The 18676-nt window shown below is 45.2% G+C and overlaps 1 protein-coding gene across 1 annotated transcript in view; it reads right to left on the bottom strand.

Annotated features, from left to right (window-relative positions):
• The window catches only part of DGCR8 (DGCR8 microprocessor complex subunit), a 105938-nt gene that overhangs the window by 38369 nt on the left and 48893 nt on the right, over window positions 1-18676 (bottom strand). The window contains exons 8-9 of the mRNA XM_033956792.1: window positions 18090-18188; window positions 17548-17630 (exon numbers count right to left, since the gene is read on the bottom strand). Coding sequence (XP_033812683.1) covers window positions 17548-17630; window positions 18090-18188 — 182 coding nt within the window. The remainder of the gene's footprint in view (window positions 1-17547; window positions 17631-18089; window positions 18189-18676) is intronic.

Raw genomic sequence — 18676 nt, 5'->3', positions numbered from 1 at the left:
TATAAACAGTGACCCAAACTTTAAAATAGAAGACCAAAATTCAAAAAGCAAAAACTTCCACTAAACCTCAGATTCACTTTATTTATTTTATTTCTAATACCACGGCCTGAAGTGCTAAATGCTCAGACGCTCATAGGATTCCTATCAGCATTGGAGCAGTGTCAGAGCATTTAGCGCTTTGGGCCGCTGTAGAAGCCTCTACCGCAGCTTAGTAAAAGATGGCCTTAGTTTGCTCAAAAAGCAAAAATTATTTCCTTCCCAACAGACTATCTGGAAATCGAGCTTCAATGAGCCCAACAACATAACTCCTAAAATTTTAATATCACTCTCAAATTTGAAATTAGAATTGCTGAGCTTATTGTTATTATTATCATCATTCCAGATATTGTCAGATTGACCCAGTAATAATAATTTAATTTTGGTCACATTTAATTTTAATCTACGATTAGAGATCTAGTTATCTACTCGATGAATAAAATCTCTAATTCTATAATAAATTTCTTCAACTGTCTAGTGAATAGGAATTAAAATCCCAATGTCATCAGCATAGCTGAAATCCTTAAAACCCAGGTTTGTCAATAATATTCCTAAAGACAACTTAACGGTATTTGTGGTATACAAGCGAGTTTTTATGTTATGTTTTATGTTAAAGAGATGGCTGAGGGGAGAGATGATTGAAGTCTACAAAATCCTGAGTGGTGTAGAATGGATACAAGAGGATCAATTTTTTTACTCCATCAAAATTATAGACTAGGGGACACTTGATAAAGTTACAAGAAAATACATTTAAAACCAATAGGAGGAAATATTTTTTCACTCAGAGAATAACTCTGGAATGCGTTGCCAGAAGATGTGGTAAGAGCAGTTAACATGACTGGTTTTAAAAAAGGGTTTAGACAAGTCCATAGTCTGCTATTGAAACAGACACGAGGGAAGCACCGATTACCCTGGATCAGTAGCATGGAATGTTGCTACTATTTGGGTTTTTGCCAGGTACTTGTGACCTGGATTGGCCACTTTGGAAACAGAATTCTGGGCTACATGGATCATTGGTCTGACCCAGTATGGCTATTCTTATGTTCTTATTCATTAACAATTGGTGATCTACTAAATCAAAAGCACTGGAAAAATCCAATTGTATAATAATCACTCTTTGACCTTTTCCTAATAAATATTTGCTCTCTCCAATAAAGAGCCAAGAACAGGTTCCGTGCTATAATCATGACTGGGATTCATGCAATACAAAGAATCTCTCCAGATAACCACTTAATTGTTTAGTAACCAGCCCTTCCATAATGGGTTGGTTTTTTTATTTTTGTTACAAAGAATGGTATATGAGATATCAGATGATAAAACAGCCTTGAGATCCAAGATAATACAAAAAGAGCTTTATTTCTTGGGAACAAAGAAATAAATGGGATTCCTTCTTAGGCCTAATTCAGTGGCTAGAATCAGCAGTACTAGTGCTATGTCAAAGAGATTTTGCAAGCTGGTCTGTATTTTCTCTACCCTGGCAGGAGTCTGTTTAGGAAACACCAAGATTACTCTATGAGAAGGCAAGCAAACTTTTAGTCTGTAATTTTGACTAATGACATCCAAGACTAGTTAGAAATAATTTCTGCCCATTCATAGTGACATAGTAAATGACAGCAGATAAAGACTCAAATGGCCCATCCAGTATGCTCAACCATACATGCTCTATAAATTAATGATTTAATTTAAAAGGTCTTTTTTCTTAGATATTTCTGGGCCAGAAATCCAGAGCTCTGCTTGGTAGTGTGCTTAGATTCCATCTACTGGAGTCTCTGTCAAAACTCACTCCAGCTCATCCTCAACTGAATGGCTATAAATGGGACACAGACCATGCAAGTCTGCCCAGTCCTGGCTTTAGTTCTTCAATATATACCCATTATTTTCTGATTAGAGATCCTCTTTGTTCATCCCATGCTTTTCTGAACTCTGTCATAAGAACATAAGAACATAAGAACATAAGTGTTGCCTCTGCCGGGTCAGACCAGGGGTCCATCGTGCCCGGCAGTCCGCTCCCGCGGCGGCCCCCCAGGTCCACGACCTGAAAGTGTTCCCTACCTAACCTAAAATATCCATACCCTATTCGCTCAATGTACGGTAAACCTCTATCTGTACCCTGTTATCCCCTTTGCTTCCAGGAAGTCATCCAGTCCCTTTTTGAACCCCAGAATTGTACTCTGTCTTATTACCTCTCCGGGAAGCGCGTTCCAGGTGTCCACCACCCTCTGAGTGAAGAAGAACCGCCTTGCATTCGTTGTGAATCTGTCTCCTCTCAGTTTTTCTGAATGACCTCTTGTTTTAGTTGTCCCTGCTAGTCTAAAGAATCTGTCCCTCTCCACCTTCTCTATGCCTTTCATGTCACCGTTTTCCTCTCCACCACCTCCCTTGGGAGCACATTCCAGGCATCAACCACCCGCTCCGTAAAGAAGAATTTCCTAACATTGCTCTTGAGTCTATCACTCCTCAACCTCAAATCATGCCCTCTGGTTTTACCATTTTTCTTTCTCTGGAAAAGATTTTGTTCTACATTAATACCTTTCAAATATTTGAACGTCTGAATCATATCTCCTCTGTCCCTCCTTTCCTCTAGGATATACATATTCAGGGCTTCCAGTCTCTCCTCATACGTCTTTTGGTGCAAATCTCCTATCATTTTTGTCGCCTTTCTCTGGACATCTTCAAGTCTTTTCATGTCCTTTGCTAGATACGGTCTCCAAAATTGAATATTGAATACAATACTCCAAGAAGGGCCTCACCAATGACCTGTACAGGGGCATCAACACCTTCTTTCTTCTATTGGTTACGCCTCTCTCTATATAGCCTAGCATCTTTCTGGCAACAGCCGCCTTGTCACACTGTTTCTTTGCCTTTAGATCTTCGGACACTATCACCCTAAGGTTCCTCTCTCTATCCGTGCATATCACAGCCTCTTACCTCCCAGCACATATGGCTCCTTCTGATTCTAATTCCCAAATGCATTACTCTGTACTTCTTTGCATTGAATTTTAGTTGCCAGATATTAGACCATTCCTCTAACTTTTGCAGATCTTTTTCCATGTTTTACACTCTCTTCTTGAGGACTACTCCATTACAAATCTTGGAATTATCCACAAAAAGGCAAACCTTTCCTTCTAACCCTTCAGCAAGGTCACTCACAAACATATTGAGCGGGATCGGGCCCAGCACCCATCCTTGAGGGACTCCTCTACTCACCTTTCCTTCCTCTGAGTGAATTCCATTAACTACCACCCTCTGGCGTCTATCCGTCAACCCGTTTCTAATCCAGTTCACCACTTTGGGTCCTAACTTCAGCCCATCAAGTTTGTTCAAAAGTCTCCTATGAGAAACCGTGTCAAAGGCTTTGCTGAAATCTAAGTAAATTACATCTAGCATATGCCCTTGATCCAATTCTCTGGTCATCCAATCAACAAATTCAATCAGATTTGTTTGGCACGATTAACCTTTACTAAAACAATGTTGCCTCAGATCCTGTAACCCATTAGATTCTAGGAATTCATCAACACTTCCATGATTTTTCCAATAACCGAAGTGAGGTTTACTGGCCTGTAGTTTCCCATTTCATCTGTGACCACTTTTGTGAATAGGGACCACATCTGCTCGTCTCCAATCCCCAGGAACTACCCCCATTGCCAGAAATTTGTTGAACAAATCCTCAACAGGACCCACCAGAACCTATCTGAGCTCCTTCAATATCCTGGGATGGATCTCGTCTGGTCCCATTGCTTTGTCCACCTTCAATTTTTCAAATTGTTTATAAACACTTTCTTTTGTGAATGGTATGGTATCTACTCCATTCTTGTGTGTAACTTTGCCAGACAGTCTGGGTCCTTCTCCAGGATTTTCTTCTGTGAACACAGAACAGAAGTATTTGTTTTAGCATGTTTGCTTTTTCCTCATCACTCTCCACATATTGGTACATAACATCTTTTAGTCTTGCAATTCAATTTTTCAGCTTCCTCCTTTCACTAATATATCTGAAAAAAAGTTTTATCTCCCTTTTTTACATTTCTAGCTATTTGCTCTTCTCTCTCAGCTTCAAACTCTTTTGCCTTTATTTTCTCCACCACTAGTTTGGAGAACCATATCAGTTTCCTTTTTCTCGATCCAACTGTTACCTCCCACTATAGACCGATTGCTAACATACTTCTCTTAACTAAACTTATGGAATCAATTGTTGCCACCCAATTTTCAAGTTATCTGGAGAAATTTTGTATTCTTTTGCCTTTTCAGTATGGGTTCCACCCAAATTTCAGTACAGAAACTCTTCTGGTTTCACTTCTTTCTAAGATTCAACAGCTACAGTCTAGTAAGGAGAAATTAGGTTCTTACCTGCTAATTTACTTTCTTTTAGCTTCTCCAGACCAGTAGAGGTTAACTTTACGATTGGGTATATATCTAATCATGACCAGCAGGTGGAGACTGAAAACAAAACTTTGGGACAGTATATCCTAGCCCCTCCTCTCTATTTCCCTCAGTCTGCCGAATAGCCAAGCAGAACCAAGAACTGGAAAACAACAGAGAGAAAAAACAATACTCCGAAAGGAGTAACAAATAACATACCCAAAAATGCTGTTGGAAAATGCAGAGGAGAAATTCCCGAAGGAAGAAGGTCCCCACAGCACGCCAGCTAAGCCAGCCGAGCCACAGCCGCTGTTCTTCAATTCTCCCCGGCCCTAGAAAAATACTAGAACCCGCAGCAAAAACCAAAAACTGCCCGCGCAACAGCCCCAACAACAACAACAACAGACAGGGTGGGGACCTCTACTGGTCTGGAGAAGCTAAAAGAAAGTAAATTAGCAGGTAAGAACCTAATTTCTCCTTCTTTAGCACTCTCCAGACCAGTAGAGGTTAACTTTACGATTGGGACGTACCAAAGCAGTCCCTCTCACGGGCGGGACCCCCGAAGGGCCGATACCAGAACACGCTCACCGAACACCGCGTCCCGACGCGCCTGAACATCTACCCGATAATGCCGAACAAATGAATGCAAGGAGGACCAAACCGCAGCCTTACAAATATCCACCGGAGGCACGAGCGACGACTCAGCCCAAGAAGCCGCCTGACCCCTAGTGGAATGAGCCTTGAGAAACTCCGGAACCGGCTTCTGACTCAGAAGATAAGCGGAAGCAATCATCTCCTTGATCCAGCGCGCAATAGTAGCCTTAGAAGCGCCAACCCCCCGACGAGGACCCGCCAGAAGCACAAAGAGATGATCGGAGCTCCGAAACTCCCGGGTCCGCTGCACATAAGCATGGAGGACCCGACCGACATCCAACTTGCGCAGCTGTCGTTGCTCAGAAGAACCCTCCCGACTACCCAAGACCGGGAGGACCACCGATTGATTGACATGAAAAGGAGAAACTACCTTCGGCAGAAAGGAAGGAACAGGCCGCAAAACAACCCGCTCCTTCGAAAACTCCAGGAAGGGAGCCCTACAAGAGAAAGCCTGTAGCTCCGACACCCGTCTAGCGGAAGTAATGGCCACCAAAAAGACCGACTTCAGCGTAAGGTCCTTCAACGAACAGCCATCCAACGGCTCGAAAGGAGGGCGCACTAGAACAGAGAGAACCAGATTGAGATCCCAAGAGGGAATCGAGGGCCTTATGGGAGGCCTGAGCAACTTGGCCGCCCTAAGAAAGCGAATCACATCAGGAATGGCTGACAAACGCTGACCTGTCACCAGCCCCCGAAAAGCCGACAGGGCCGCCAGATGAACCCGAAGAGAAGACCAGGCCAGGCCCCTATCCAGGCCATCCTGCAAAAACTCTAGAATGTTAGGCAGAGAAGCGCGAAAGGAGACCACTCCCCGCGCTCGGCACCATTCCTCAAAAAGACGCCAAACCCGTACATAAGCCCGAGAGGTAGAAAGCCTCCGGGACCCCAAAAGTGTAGAGATCACCTTGTCGGAATATCCCTTCTTACTCAGGCGGCCCCTTTCAAGAGCCAAGCCGTAAGACAAAAGGGAGACGGGTCGAACATGGGAATGGGACCCTGCGTCAGAAGATCGCACCCGAGAGGCAGAGGAAGAGGATCCGCCACCAGATGCCTCACCAGATCCGCATACCACGGACGACGAGGCCAATCCGGAGCCACCAAAACCACCAGCCCCGGATGGCGAACAACGCGAAGCAGTACTCTGCCCACTAATGGCCAAGGAGGGAACACATACAACAGCCCCTCCGTTGGCCACGGTTGGACCAGAGCATCCAGACCCTCGGCCAGACCGTCCCTGCGACGACTGAAGAAGCGGGGTACTTTGGCGTTGCCACTTGTAGCCATCAGATCCATCAGGGGCTGCCCCCAAGCACGCACTAGCAACTGAAACGCCTCGGCGCCGAGACACCACTCTCCCGGATCCAAGAAGTGACGACTGAGGAAGTCCGCCTGAACGTTTTCTACCCCGGCAATGTGAGAGGCCGAGAGGTCCAGAAGATGCGACTCCGCCCAAACCATGAGCCGAGCCGCCTCCTGCGCCACCAGAGTGCTCTTGGTGCCCCCCTGACGATTGACATAAGCCACCGCCGTGGCATTGTCCGACAGGACTCTGACCGACTTGCCCAACAAAAGGGAGTGGAAAGCCAACAGCGCCAGCCGGACCGCCCTGGTCTCCAACACGTTGATCGACCAGGAGGCCTCCTCCGTGGACCAGGTTCCCTGAGCTGAGTGACCCAGGCACTGGGCCCCCCCAACCCAGGAGACTCGCATCCGTAAGGAGCACCGTCCACTGCGGAAGATCCAGACCCACCCCCTGAACTAGGTGAGGGGTCCGGAGCCACCAACGCAGACTGCAGCGCGCCAAGCCTCGCAGGGGAACCGGAACATCCATCCCGTGCCTCTGGGGAGACCACCTCCGGAGCAGAGCATACTGGAGAGGACGCATGTGGGCCCGCGCCCACCTCACCACGTCCAGGGACGCCGCCATCGACCCCAGGACCTGGAGGAAATCTCGCGCCCGAGGACACCGGGACGCCAAAAGCAGGCGAATCTGAGACTGCAATTTGCTCACCCGGGCCTCTGGGAGGAAGACCTTCCCCAAGGAGGTGTCGAACAGCACCCCGAGGTACTCCAGACGCTGAGCCGGAACCAACCGACTCTTGGAAAGGTTGACCACCCAGCCCAGCGACCGGAGAAACTCCACCACCCGAGCCGTAACCCGGGAGCTTTCCTGCAACGACTTGGCCCGAATTAACCAGTCGTCCAGGTAGGGGTGTACCAGGATGCCCTCCGACCGCAAGGCTGCCGCGACGACCACCATCACCTTGGTGAACGTCCGGGGAGCCGTGGCCAGCCCAAAGGGAAGCGCACAGAACTGATAGTGCCGACCCAAGATCGCAAAGCGCAGGAAACGCTGATGAGAGGCCCGAATAGGAACATGCAAGTAGGCCTCCGTCAGATCGAGAGAAGTGAGAAACTCCCCCGGCTGAACCGCCAGAATGACCGACCGCAGCGTTTCCATACGGAAAGAGGGAACCTTGAGAGCCCTGTTGACCCCTTTCAAATCGAGGATGGGCCGAAAAGTCCCCTCCTTCTTGGGCACCACAAAGTAAATGGAGTACCTGCCCGTGCCCCACTCCGGGGGGGGGCACCGGAACTACTGCCCTGAGATCTAGCAAGCGCTGAAGGGTCTGGCGAAACGCCAGCGTCTTCCCAGGAGTCTGACATGGAGAAGCGAGGAAAAAATCCGGCAGAGAGCGGGCGAACTCCAGGGCATAACCGTCCCGCACCACCTCCAGGACCCACTGATCGGACGTGATCTCGGCCCATTTGGGAAAAAAGTCGCGCAGCCGGGCCCCCACCGGAACCAAGGGGGGCGCCGGCAAGGCGTCATTGTGCAGGACGGGAAGCGGGGGAACCGGCGGAGGGATTCCCTGCCCCCCGACGGGCCCCCCGAAAGGGCTGCATGCGCTGGAAGAACCGACCCCGGGAAAACCCCGGAGACTGGAAAGAAGCAGCCCCACGCCCAGGGCGATACTTGCGAAATTCCCGCAAACGCCCCCGGGCCGCACCACCCCGAGACGCCGGGCGGGCACGGTCCTCCGGCAAACGGGGAACTTTCGAGTCCGACAGAGTCTGAATCAACTTATCCAAGTCCTCTCCAAATAAAAACGACCCCCGAAAGGGAAATTTAGTAAGCTTAGCTTTGGACGCAGCATCCGCCGCCCAAGCGCGCAGCCACAACACACGCCTTGCGGCCACGCCAAAAGCCATGGACTTAGCCGAGATCCGCACCAAGTCATACAGAGCATCCGAGAGGAATGAGGCAGCCATCTCAATCTTCGCTACCTCCTGATCCACCAGAGACCAGTCGTCAGACTCTCGATCCAAGACCCGCTCCGCCCACCGAAACACGGCGCGAGCGACCAGTCCCCCACAAATAGCCGCCTGGACCCCAAAGGCAGAGACTTGAAAATTTTGCTTAAGGATGGTCTCCAATTTGCGCTCCTCAGAGTCCCGCAAGGCAGAACCGCCCTCAACAGGCACGGTATGCCGCTTGGAAATAGCCGAGACCACCGCATCCACGACTGGCGAAGCTAACGTAGCCCGATCCCCTTCAGGAATGGGATACAGGCGAGCCATGCTGCGCGCCAGCCGAAACGGCGTCTCCGGCGTTTTCCACTGCTCAAGAATAATATCCCGAATATCCTGATGCATAGGAAAAGAGCGGGAAACGGAACGGATCCCTCGTAACAGAGGGTCCCCCCACACGCGGAGTCTCCGGCGGCGCGTCCTCAAAACGCAAAACCGAAGAAACCTGTTGAATAAGGTCAGGCAGCTCATCTCTCTGAAAAAGGCGCACCACGGACGCCTCGTCACTGGAGAACGGGAAACCCGACAACCCGCCGCCAGCTTCCGTCCCCTCCAGAGGGTCCTGGAATTCCTCAGAAGGGTCCAGGTCCTCCTCCAGACCGACACGTTCCTCCGACCACAAATCCTCGTCCCACGACACCCGCGGACGCTTGGACAAGAGAGGCGGCGGAGGGGACGTCACGTCAGACGAGAAAGGCAAAGCCGCAGGGAGCGCGGAGGAAACCCCACCCCCCGAGACCCCCTGGGCGCAACCGGGACCCCCAGCCGCCTGAAAATAGGCTTTGCATAATGAAAAGAAAAAATCAGGGGAAAAACCCCCCGAGGGTCCCAAGGGACTCCCTGCCACAGCAGGGGACCCAGCAGAAACCTGCCCCTGCTTAGCCAAAACAGGGGGAAGGTCACCTGAGGTGGAAGACAAAATGGAGGGGCCAGACAGAGAAGATGGCGTCTTTCCCGCCAAAACAGCTCCCTCCACAGCCTGCAGCGGCTGAGAGACCTGAATAGTCTCAGCCGCTAAAACAGGCAAGCCGGCATCAGCTGTCAAAATATCAGCTGAGAGGGAATCCTCTAAAACCCGACCGTCGGCGGCTCGGGGAATCCCTCCGTGGGCGGACGGAGAAGACCGGGCTTCTCCACCGTTCCCTGCCGACTCGCGAGGCACCATCGGCGGGGAGCTCTGGGCGCCTGCAGCCGCTGCCGACGGAGCTCCTCCACCGCACCGGCCTGAACACCGCTTGCACAGGCCGGCCGCGAGTGCCTCGCGTCTGGAGCACAATGAGCACTTTTTCCCTTTAGAAGTGCTCATTGCTCCATACGCGACCTAGCTGTAAAAAAAAAGTGCCGGTTAGTTGAAAAAATACAGTAAAATACAGTTTTCTTAAAGGGATACAACCCTCCAGACCAGCACTACCTCAGGATTTTTTTTTTTTTTTTTTTTTTTTTTTACAGAACAGACTCCACAGGCTCTCGAAGCAATATGCCTTGCTTGATTTAGGGGGCAAGGCTTACTGCTGAGGCTCCTCTAAAAAAATATGGGGAGGTGGAGGAAGTGGGGGGAGGGACCCCGCTCGTGACCCGCCGGGTTTGACACCCCCGAGGTCGGACGAACCCCCAAACAGAGTCCGTCCAAGCTCCGTCCGGCTAAAAACAGGGACAATAAACCCCTAAACAAATTCCAACAGCCCTACCAAGGGAGATGGGTACAGATCACTCAACACCTGCTGGAGACTGAAAGAAGACTGAGGGAAATAGAGAGGAGGGGCTAGGATATACTGTCCCAAAGTTTTGTTTTCAGTCTCCACCTGCTGGTCATGATTAGATATATACCCAATCGTAAAGTTAACCTCTACTGGTCTGGAGAGTGCTAAAGAAGAAGCATGCTATCTTACTTCAGTTCAATCTCTCTGAAGTTTTTGATGTAGTTAATCACAATACTCTGCATTACCTGCTTTCAGAAATTTGCCTTGATCAAATTGTTCTAGACTGGTTTAACAAATTTCTATCTTCCCGCTCTTATTCAGTTAATATGAAAGGTTCCAATTAAAAATCGTGGAGAGCCCTCTATGGTGTCCCCCCAGGGCTCTCCATTGTCTCCAATCTTATTTAACATCTACAATGAGTTCATTGAAACATTACGATTTGAATACCCGAGAAACTTTACTAACATATGCTGATGATATCTTCATATTACTTGAGGTTGATCCACATTTCGATAATTTGATACCCAATATTAACCATTGTATTACCAAACTTCAGTCCTGGGCGACAATTAAATGATGCCAAGATTAAGTTTTTATGGCTTCACCCAAAGTTAGGTTCTCTCCCTTCTGCTGTGATCTTAGACTCAGGAGAATCTTTGAAAATTGAGTTTTCCTCGTTAATACTGGGTATTGCTATCGATTCTTCACTTACATTTAAGGACCAACTAAACTCGCTTATTAAAAAGTGTTTTTTCAGCCTCCGTGCTCTGAGAAGAGTGAGAGCACTCTTTCACTAACAACACTTCTCTGTATTGGTTCAATCAATCATTTTGTCAAGGTTGGATTACTGCAATTCAGTGCATTTGGGTCTTTCAAAGGTCAGCCTGCAGAGATTTCAATTAATACAGAACACTGCAGCTAAATTTATTTTCGGTAAGAGTAAATTATATCACGTAACTCCCTCTGCTCAAGGAATTATATTGGCTTCCAGTGTATCTCAGAATTCAATTTAAGTGCATTTGTATTGCATTTAAGATCATATTTGGCATTTTTGCTACTTTGATTCCTTTAGACTGGAATGTTCATAGATCTCATTTTGCCAGAAGTTCTCAAAAATTAAAACTTACATTTCCCTCTCTCAGTGGTAAAAACAGGACCTTTTAAAGATTTAGTCATTCTTTTGCTTTTAAATTAACCTATCAACATCAAGATAGGCTTCACTAGATCAAACACAGCAACAAAGGTCCTCGACTTTCGGGGCACTGATTTTAAACGCATGGGAGACTTCGTCCATCAGGCGCTACAAAACCAAGCTGAAACCAATAATGTAGAGGCTATGTGGTCAATCCTGAAATGCACCTTGCATGAGGCAACAAACCGCTATATAAAAACAGTAAGCAAACGATGGAGGAAGAACAAGCCCCAGTGGTTCTCTGCAGAGATCTCGGATCTTGTCAAGGAAAAAAAAAAAGCTTTTATTTCCTACAAGCATACAGGAAACAGGGTGACAAAAGAAGACTATCTGACCAGGTCTAAAGCAGTCAAAGCGGCAGTCAGAGAGGCCAAGATTCAAACAGAAGAACAACTAGCGAAAAACATTAAAAAAGGGGATAAATCCTTCTTCAGATACATTAGCGACAGGAAACGAAACACAGATGGGATAGTACGTCTCAGGAAAACAGACGGGACCTATGCAGAAACGGATTCTGATAAAGCCAAACTACTAAATGAATACTTTTGCTCAGTCTTTACTTGTGAGGCGCCGGGGACCGGTCCACAACTGCAAGCAAGGCAAACCTCGGAAGACCCGTTTCAAAACTTCAAGTTTACACCCAGCAGCATCCATGGCGAACTATCAAAACTCAAGGTGAACAAAGCCATGGGACCGGACAATCTACATCCCAGGATTCTTAGAGAGTTGTGTGATGTCCTGGCGGAACCGCTATCTGTGCTGTTCAATCTTTCCCTAAGTACCGGAAAAGTCCCCACGGACTGGAAAACAGCTAACGTCATTCCATTGCACAAAAAAGGTTGCAGAACGGAAGCTGCGAATTACAGACTGGTCAGTCTCACCTCAATAGTGAGCAAACTCATGGAAAGACTTATTAAACAGGAATTAGATACGATCCTGACCGAGGAGAATCTACAGGATCCCCAGCAGCATGGATTCACAAAGGGAAGGTCCTGTCAATCCAATCTGATCAGCTTATTTGACTGGGTTACAAGGAAACTGGATATGGGGAAGTCTCTAGACGTCGTGTACTTGGACTTCAGCAAAGCTTTTGATAGCGTCCCGCACCGCAGATTGTTGAGCAAGATGACTTCGATGGGATTGGGAGTGATATTGACGACATGGGTCAATGACTGGTTAAGCGGTAGAATCCAGAGGGTGGTGGTTAACGGTACACCCTCCAATACATCGGAGGTGACCAGTGGAGTGCCACAGGGATCGGTCTTGGGACCGATCCTTTTCAACATATACATAAGAGACCTGACTCAAGGGCTTCAAGGTAAAATAACACTATTCGCCGACGCCGCCAAACTATGCAACATAGTAGATAACAGCACCTTACCCGACAGTATGGAGCAGGACCTGCTCTTATTGGAACATTGGTTCTCGACTTGGCAGCTGGGCTTTAATGCCAAAAAATGTAAGGTCATGCACCTTGGCAGCAAAAACCCATGCAGAACTTACACTCTGAATGGTGAGACCTTAGCTAGGACTAGGGCAGAACGAGATTTGGGAGTAATCATTAGTGAAGACATGAAAACTGCCAAGCAGGTGGAGAAAGCTGCATCCAAGGCTAGACAAATGGTGGGATGCATCCGTAGAGGTTTCGTCAGCCGGAGGCCCGAAGTCATAATGTCCCTGTACAGATCCATGGTGAGACCTCATCTTGAATATTGTGTTCAATTCTGGAGACCACATTATCAAAAAGATGTGCGGAGAATCGAGTCGGTTCAGCGAATTACCACCAGGATGGTCTCAGGACTCAAGAGCCTCCCATATGAGGAAAGACTGAATAAACTGCAACTATACTCGCTCGAGGAACGTAGAGAGAGGGGGGACATGATTGAGGCTTTTAAATATATCACGGGCCGCATCGAGGTGGAAGATGATATCTTCTTTCTTAAAGGACCTTCAACCACTAGAGGTCATCCGCTGAAAATCAAAGGTGGGCAATTTCATGGCGACACCAGGAAGTATTTCTTCACCGAAAGGGTAGTCGATCATTGGAATGAACTTCCATTGCAGGTGATTGACGCCAGCAGCGTGCTCGATTTCAAAAAGAAATGGGATATGTATGTGGGATCTCTAGCCGGGTGAAGTCTGGGGGTGGGTCATTAGCGTGGGCAGACTTGATGGGCTATAGCCCTTTTCTGCCGTCATATTCTATGTTTCTATGAATTCTGGAATGCTTTACCGCTTACATTAAGAAGTTTAGGTTCTTTTGCTTTATTCCGAAAAATTCTGAAAACTTTTTTGTTTGCTATACATTTTGGAAATTAACTATTTCAGTCTACTTTTCTTTGTGAAGTTTATGTATTGCATTATTGTTAACCGAGTCGAGCTCCTCTTGGTTAATGACTCGGTCTATAAAACTAAGTTTTAGTTTATTTTTAGTTTTTATTTTCCTCCCATAAAAGGTCAGTAGCCATTTTTATTGCTCCTTTCAGCTTAGATCACTGTTTTTCTACTTCTCTTATGTTATCCCATCTTAACAGCTTTTTCTTCAGGTACTCTCCCATTTTACTAAAGTCCGTATGTTTGAAATCTAGGACTTTTGAGTTTTGCGTGGCTGCCCTTCACTTTAGCTGTTATAGCAAACCAAACTGTTTAATGATTGCTATTTCCAAGGTGGACATCCACTTGAACATTAGAGATACTCTCCCCATTTATGAGTACCAGATCCAGTATCACTTTTCCCCTGGTGGGTTCTGTCACCATATGTCTGAGCAGAGCCTCTTGAAAGGCATCCACAATCCCCTACTTCTTTCCAATTCCACAGATGAAACTTTGCAGTTCGTATCCGGCAGATTGAAATCACCCAACAACAGCACCTCTTCTTTCTTTCTGAACTTTTGGATATCTGCAATTAGATCTTTATCAATTTGTTGCGATTGAATCGGAGATCTGTAGACTACACCAAGGTAGACAGAAGTTTCATCTTCTCTTTCAGAGCGATCCATATTGCTTCTTCCTCTCCCCAGGACCCCTGCATTTCAGTCACTTGGATATCTATCTTTACATAGAGAGCTACTCCTCCACCTTTTTGACCATCTCTGTCCTTCCTAAAAAGATTATATCCTGGTATGTTTTCATTCCATCCATGGGAGTCACTGAACCATGTCTATGTGATAACAATATCCAGGTCTGCCTCTAACATCAGGGCTTGCAGATCCATGAACTTTGTTGCTTAGACTGTAAGCATTTGTAATCATTGCTTTCGAGCTATCTTTCAGTAGTAAATTCATTTTTTGTATTTTTTTTGTTTAGTTTCACATCCTGTTACATTGCTAAGAAGCGAGTTGCTAATATTGTTTATGTTGCTATTTTTACTACTATCACATCTTGTCTTTTGCTTGGGGTGGTCTCCATAATTGTCCTTCATACATATGCCACCCCCACCTTCTAGTTGAAACGCCTAGAAACATATTGTCTAAAATTTTCAGCAAGGATTCTTTTTCCTGCTATAGTAAGATATAGCCTATCATTACCATAAAGTCTCTTGTCTTTCCATGTATTTCCCTTCCTCCTATGTACCTAAAGCCTTCTTGATGACACCAGGCTTTGAGCCACCTATTGAAGTCCTATGTGTTTTTAACTCTTTCTTCTCCCTTTCCATATGCAGGCAGTACTTCTGAAAAAGACCTCACCAAGGTCCCCAAAAGGTTTCTGCGATGCAAATGTGGAGTTGTTAGCCAGGTCATTTGTTCCCAGATGGATAACATTATCAGTGAATCCTTAGTTTCTTCCTTAATTATAGTCAGTATTTGCCTGGTACTCCTGGTAACCAAGGATCCTGGAAGGCATTTCACTATTTTGGTCTCCTTGACCTGTGTTCCAAGGTTAATGTCTCTGATGATAGAATCCTCCAGCAGTGATAGTTTTCTGTTTTGGGCTTTTTTATTTGTGCTTACAGTGTTCTTTCTCTCTGGAGTTACTTTCACTGGTTCCAGTCCCACCTCAATTCTGTTTGCAATAGTGGAGCAAAGGAATTCTGTAGAGGTAATATTTGTGAAGGTGGATGTTTCTGTATTACATGTGGCAATCTACCTGAGTCTACTGTGACCCATTTAATTCCTGGGTTGTGGAAGCTGCTTTAATTGTATTCAATTCTTGGTTAAGTTTGCAGAGCTCCTCTTTAATACTAGCAAAATTTAAAATATGTATTGAAATAATAATAAGAAATAATTTTCAAGTGATGTATAGGAATTAACTGATGTAATACTGTTCACTTGGTGTAAGATGAAAAAATGAATAAAGAATTGGGAAAGAAAAAAGAAAAAAAAAATACTAGCAAGTTGAAGACAGATGGGGCAAGCCTTAAAACTCCAAATTGTGTGTCTTGGAATTAAAGCACCACAGTGATTACATTGAATAAAAGTCATCTTGATTATTTGGAAAGTGAATTGTTCGAGTAGTCTGGATTATTTGGTTCTCTATATATCAGCAGTGATCCCTGGGATGAGTGGGTAGATGGAACTATAAGTCTTACCCTTTTTCCTATGAGAAGGAATATGACTTGGCAGAGGACAGAGAATTTTTTTTTTAGCAAGCAGCAGTTAGAGAGAAGAGAATTTAGGCAGGTATAATGCTATATCAGTGTTAAGAACAGAAATATGAAATTCTGAGTAACTTAGCTTTTAGAAGTTTCCAAGGCAATCTTTTTCCCTTGGCACTGTCCCAGAAGGAGCTATTAATATCTTCAGGAAGGAACTATTGATGCCCATTTAACTGGTTCAGAGCATAATTGACCCCAAGGGAATCTTTATGCCAAATGAGAGGCACCCAAGGGAATAAGTCCTAAGTTGGCACCCATCAATCACCCCAAACAAAGACAAATACTGTTGAAATAGGAACACCGGTAGTAACCCAACACCCAGACCTATATTCTGGAAACCTAAATTTTAATTCTAGAAGCAGAAGATTGTTTCAAGGTAGGCTTTAGCTTATTGTAAGGTATTTTTTATGGTTGAGGCTTTCCCTAATCTTTAACTTTGTGAGCAACTTGCCTCTACGGCAGTGTGTCAAATCAAGGCTTAGAGAAATTACAGATAATTTTCAGAGCCCTAAGAGAGACCTAGCTGAAACTGTTTCCAACATGTACCTTGTAGATGTTTTAACTAGGACATAGAGAATGTTAGCTACATAAGCACAGCTAGAGCATCACTCAGAATGCTTAATTTCATCTATGAAACAACTTCCACCCTTGTTGGATCATACAATGGGAAGCAGCAGAAAACAAGCAATGAATACTGCTACTTGGACACCTACAGCAGACACAAAGTGTTTGTTTCAGTAAAACTAACCTGTGCTCTTGCAAATCCTTAAGAACAATGACACCATCCACTAAAATAATAGTTCCATAAAAAACAACCTTAACTGGTGGAGTTAAGCCATAGTTCTGGCTAACCTAAGACCCACTACTGGAGACTCCCATGCCATCAAACTAAGTGCCTGAATAACTTGATGGATAGGGAAAATCTTTGAAGGCCTTCAAAAATGGGTTTTCCTGAAGAAACTTGTCCTGGAGTTTTACTACTGTCACTATTTATTATTTCTATAGCGCTACCAGATGTATGCAGCGCTGTACATTAAACAAGAAAGAGACAGTCTCTGCTCAAAAGAGCTTACAATCTTATTATGACAGACATATAGGAGAAAAGGTGCATCAATATAGAAACATAGAAAGATGACGGCAGAAAAGGGCCATAGCCCATCAAGTCTGCCCACTCTATTAACCCTCCCCAAACTACCCTCCATGGGGTCACTCACAGGTGGCATCACCCCTACACTACCCTCGTAGAGATCTGACGTGGGCATCCCATTTTTTCTTAAAATCTTGTATGCTGCTTGCAACGATCACCTGCTCCGGGAGTTCATTCCAATGGTCTACCACTCTTTCTGTGAAGAAGTACTTCCTGGTATCCCCATGTTGTTGTTTAGGTTTGGAATTATAAGAGGGAATGATGAGGGTAGGGGACTACAGAAGAAATGGAACAGATTTTTGTGCTTTACAAGTTGGTAGGTTTAGGACTTAAACTCAGCTTCAGAAAAGTGGTCTTTTAGTCTGGATTTGAATACTTTAGCAATATTTATGCCACACACTGGATTTTAAATACATGAGCGTGTAGGGATATGATTTAAGATACAAAAGTACAAAAGGAAAAAAAAGGTTATTCTTTACCAGCAAGTAATCCCTCCCCCCCAAAACAAAACCCCCAGCAAGCAAAGACCTTTTATCTGCACTTAGATCACTCTCACCTCCAGTTCTTCACTGTTTTTGGGTTTTTCTTCAGAGGTTTGTTTGACAAAGTCCGGAATAAGGATTTCCAGTGTAGACTGAGCTACAGGAGAAAGTAAACATACCAAGAAACCTCAAAACATATTTAAGGTGTTCACTAAATCATTTCACAAAACAGTTTTGCATGTCACATTTTGAACTTTAATTTTAAAAGTCAGTGTGTGAATTACTTACACAATCAAGGAGGGCTCACGTTTAATTTTAATTATATTCGCTATATTAACTTAGAACTCAGTGAAATACAGTGAACTACAATCCCCATTGCACAAGGCGTTTTCTGGATTATTGGTTTAGCTTTTAACAAAAATGAAGAAAGTGCAGAACAAAAGCTATGTCCCCTTTCAAGTCACCCAGTAACCACAACAGTGTAGTTTGATAAAATTAAATTCAATCAAAAACAAACATTCTTCCTTTTGCAAAAATTTCAGACAACTCCTGTGGAGACCCTTGCCATTTTGGTTCATTTTATAATGTGCCTTAAAGTAGTTCTGAAGACACTTACCTGCTTTATTCTTGGCAAGTTTTTTGCTGCTTGCAGTTCCTGTACCATAGGTCACGCCATCAATAATTACAGATGCTCCAAAAGGCTCACTTGGGTTTTCTTTTATAAAAATTAAAATACATGAATGACTTCCTTCAAAACTATTAAATAAAGCACAACTGATCATTATTCCAGATCACTTAAAAGCATTTTGTTGACTTGGAAAAATTTTCTTTAAATATTTAAAAAAACAATTTTTTTTTTTCATATAAAACTAATAGTAACTGAACCAACTGGATCAAGAGAGCACTACTGTCAATGTTATGGAGAGCCTGGAAGGGAGGTAGAACAAAGAGTTAAAGTAATGGCACTTTAAGTCAGTTCCAGGCTAAATTGAATCCACACTAAGGTGCAGAACATTGCAGCTGGTTAAGGGAAGAGTGAAAACCTACATGTAACAAACATGTAACATCTGTGCAAACATCTCCATTCTCATCAGAAGAAACATTTCAGGAAAGGTTTTATATGATAAACCCTGGACTTTTACAAGCTCTTTGGCTGCTGCCGCCAAAAGGAGCAATTAGGTCTTACCTGCTAATTTTCTCTCT

Source organism: Geotrypetes seraphini, chromosome 8 (assembly GCF_902459505.1).
Source record: "Geotrypetes seraphini chromosome 8, aGeoSer1.1, whole genome shotgun sequence".
Taxonomy (NCBI): Eukaryota; Metazoa; Chordata; class Amphibia; order Gymnophiona; family Dermophiidae; genus Geotrypetes; species Geotrypetes seraphini.
The sequence above is the reverse complement of the archived record's forward strand: the minus strand, read 5'-3'. Positions and strand labels throughout refer to the sequence as shown.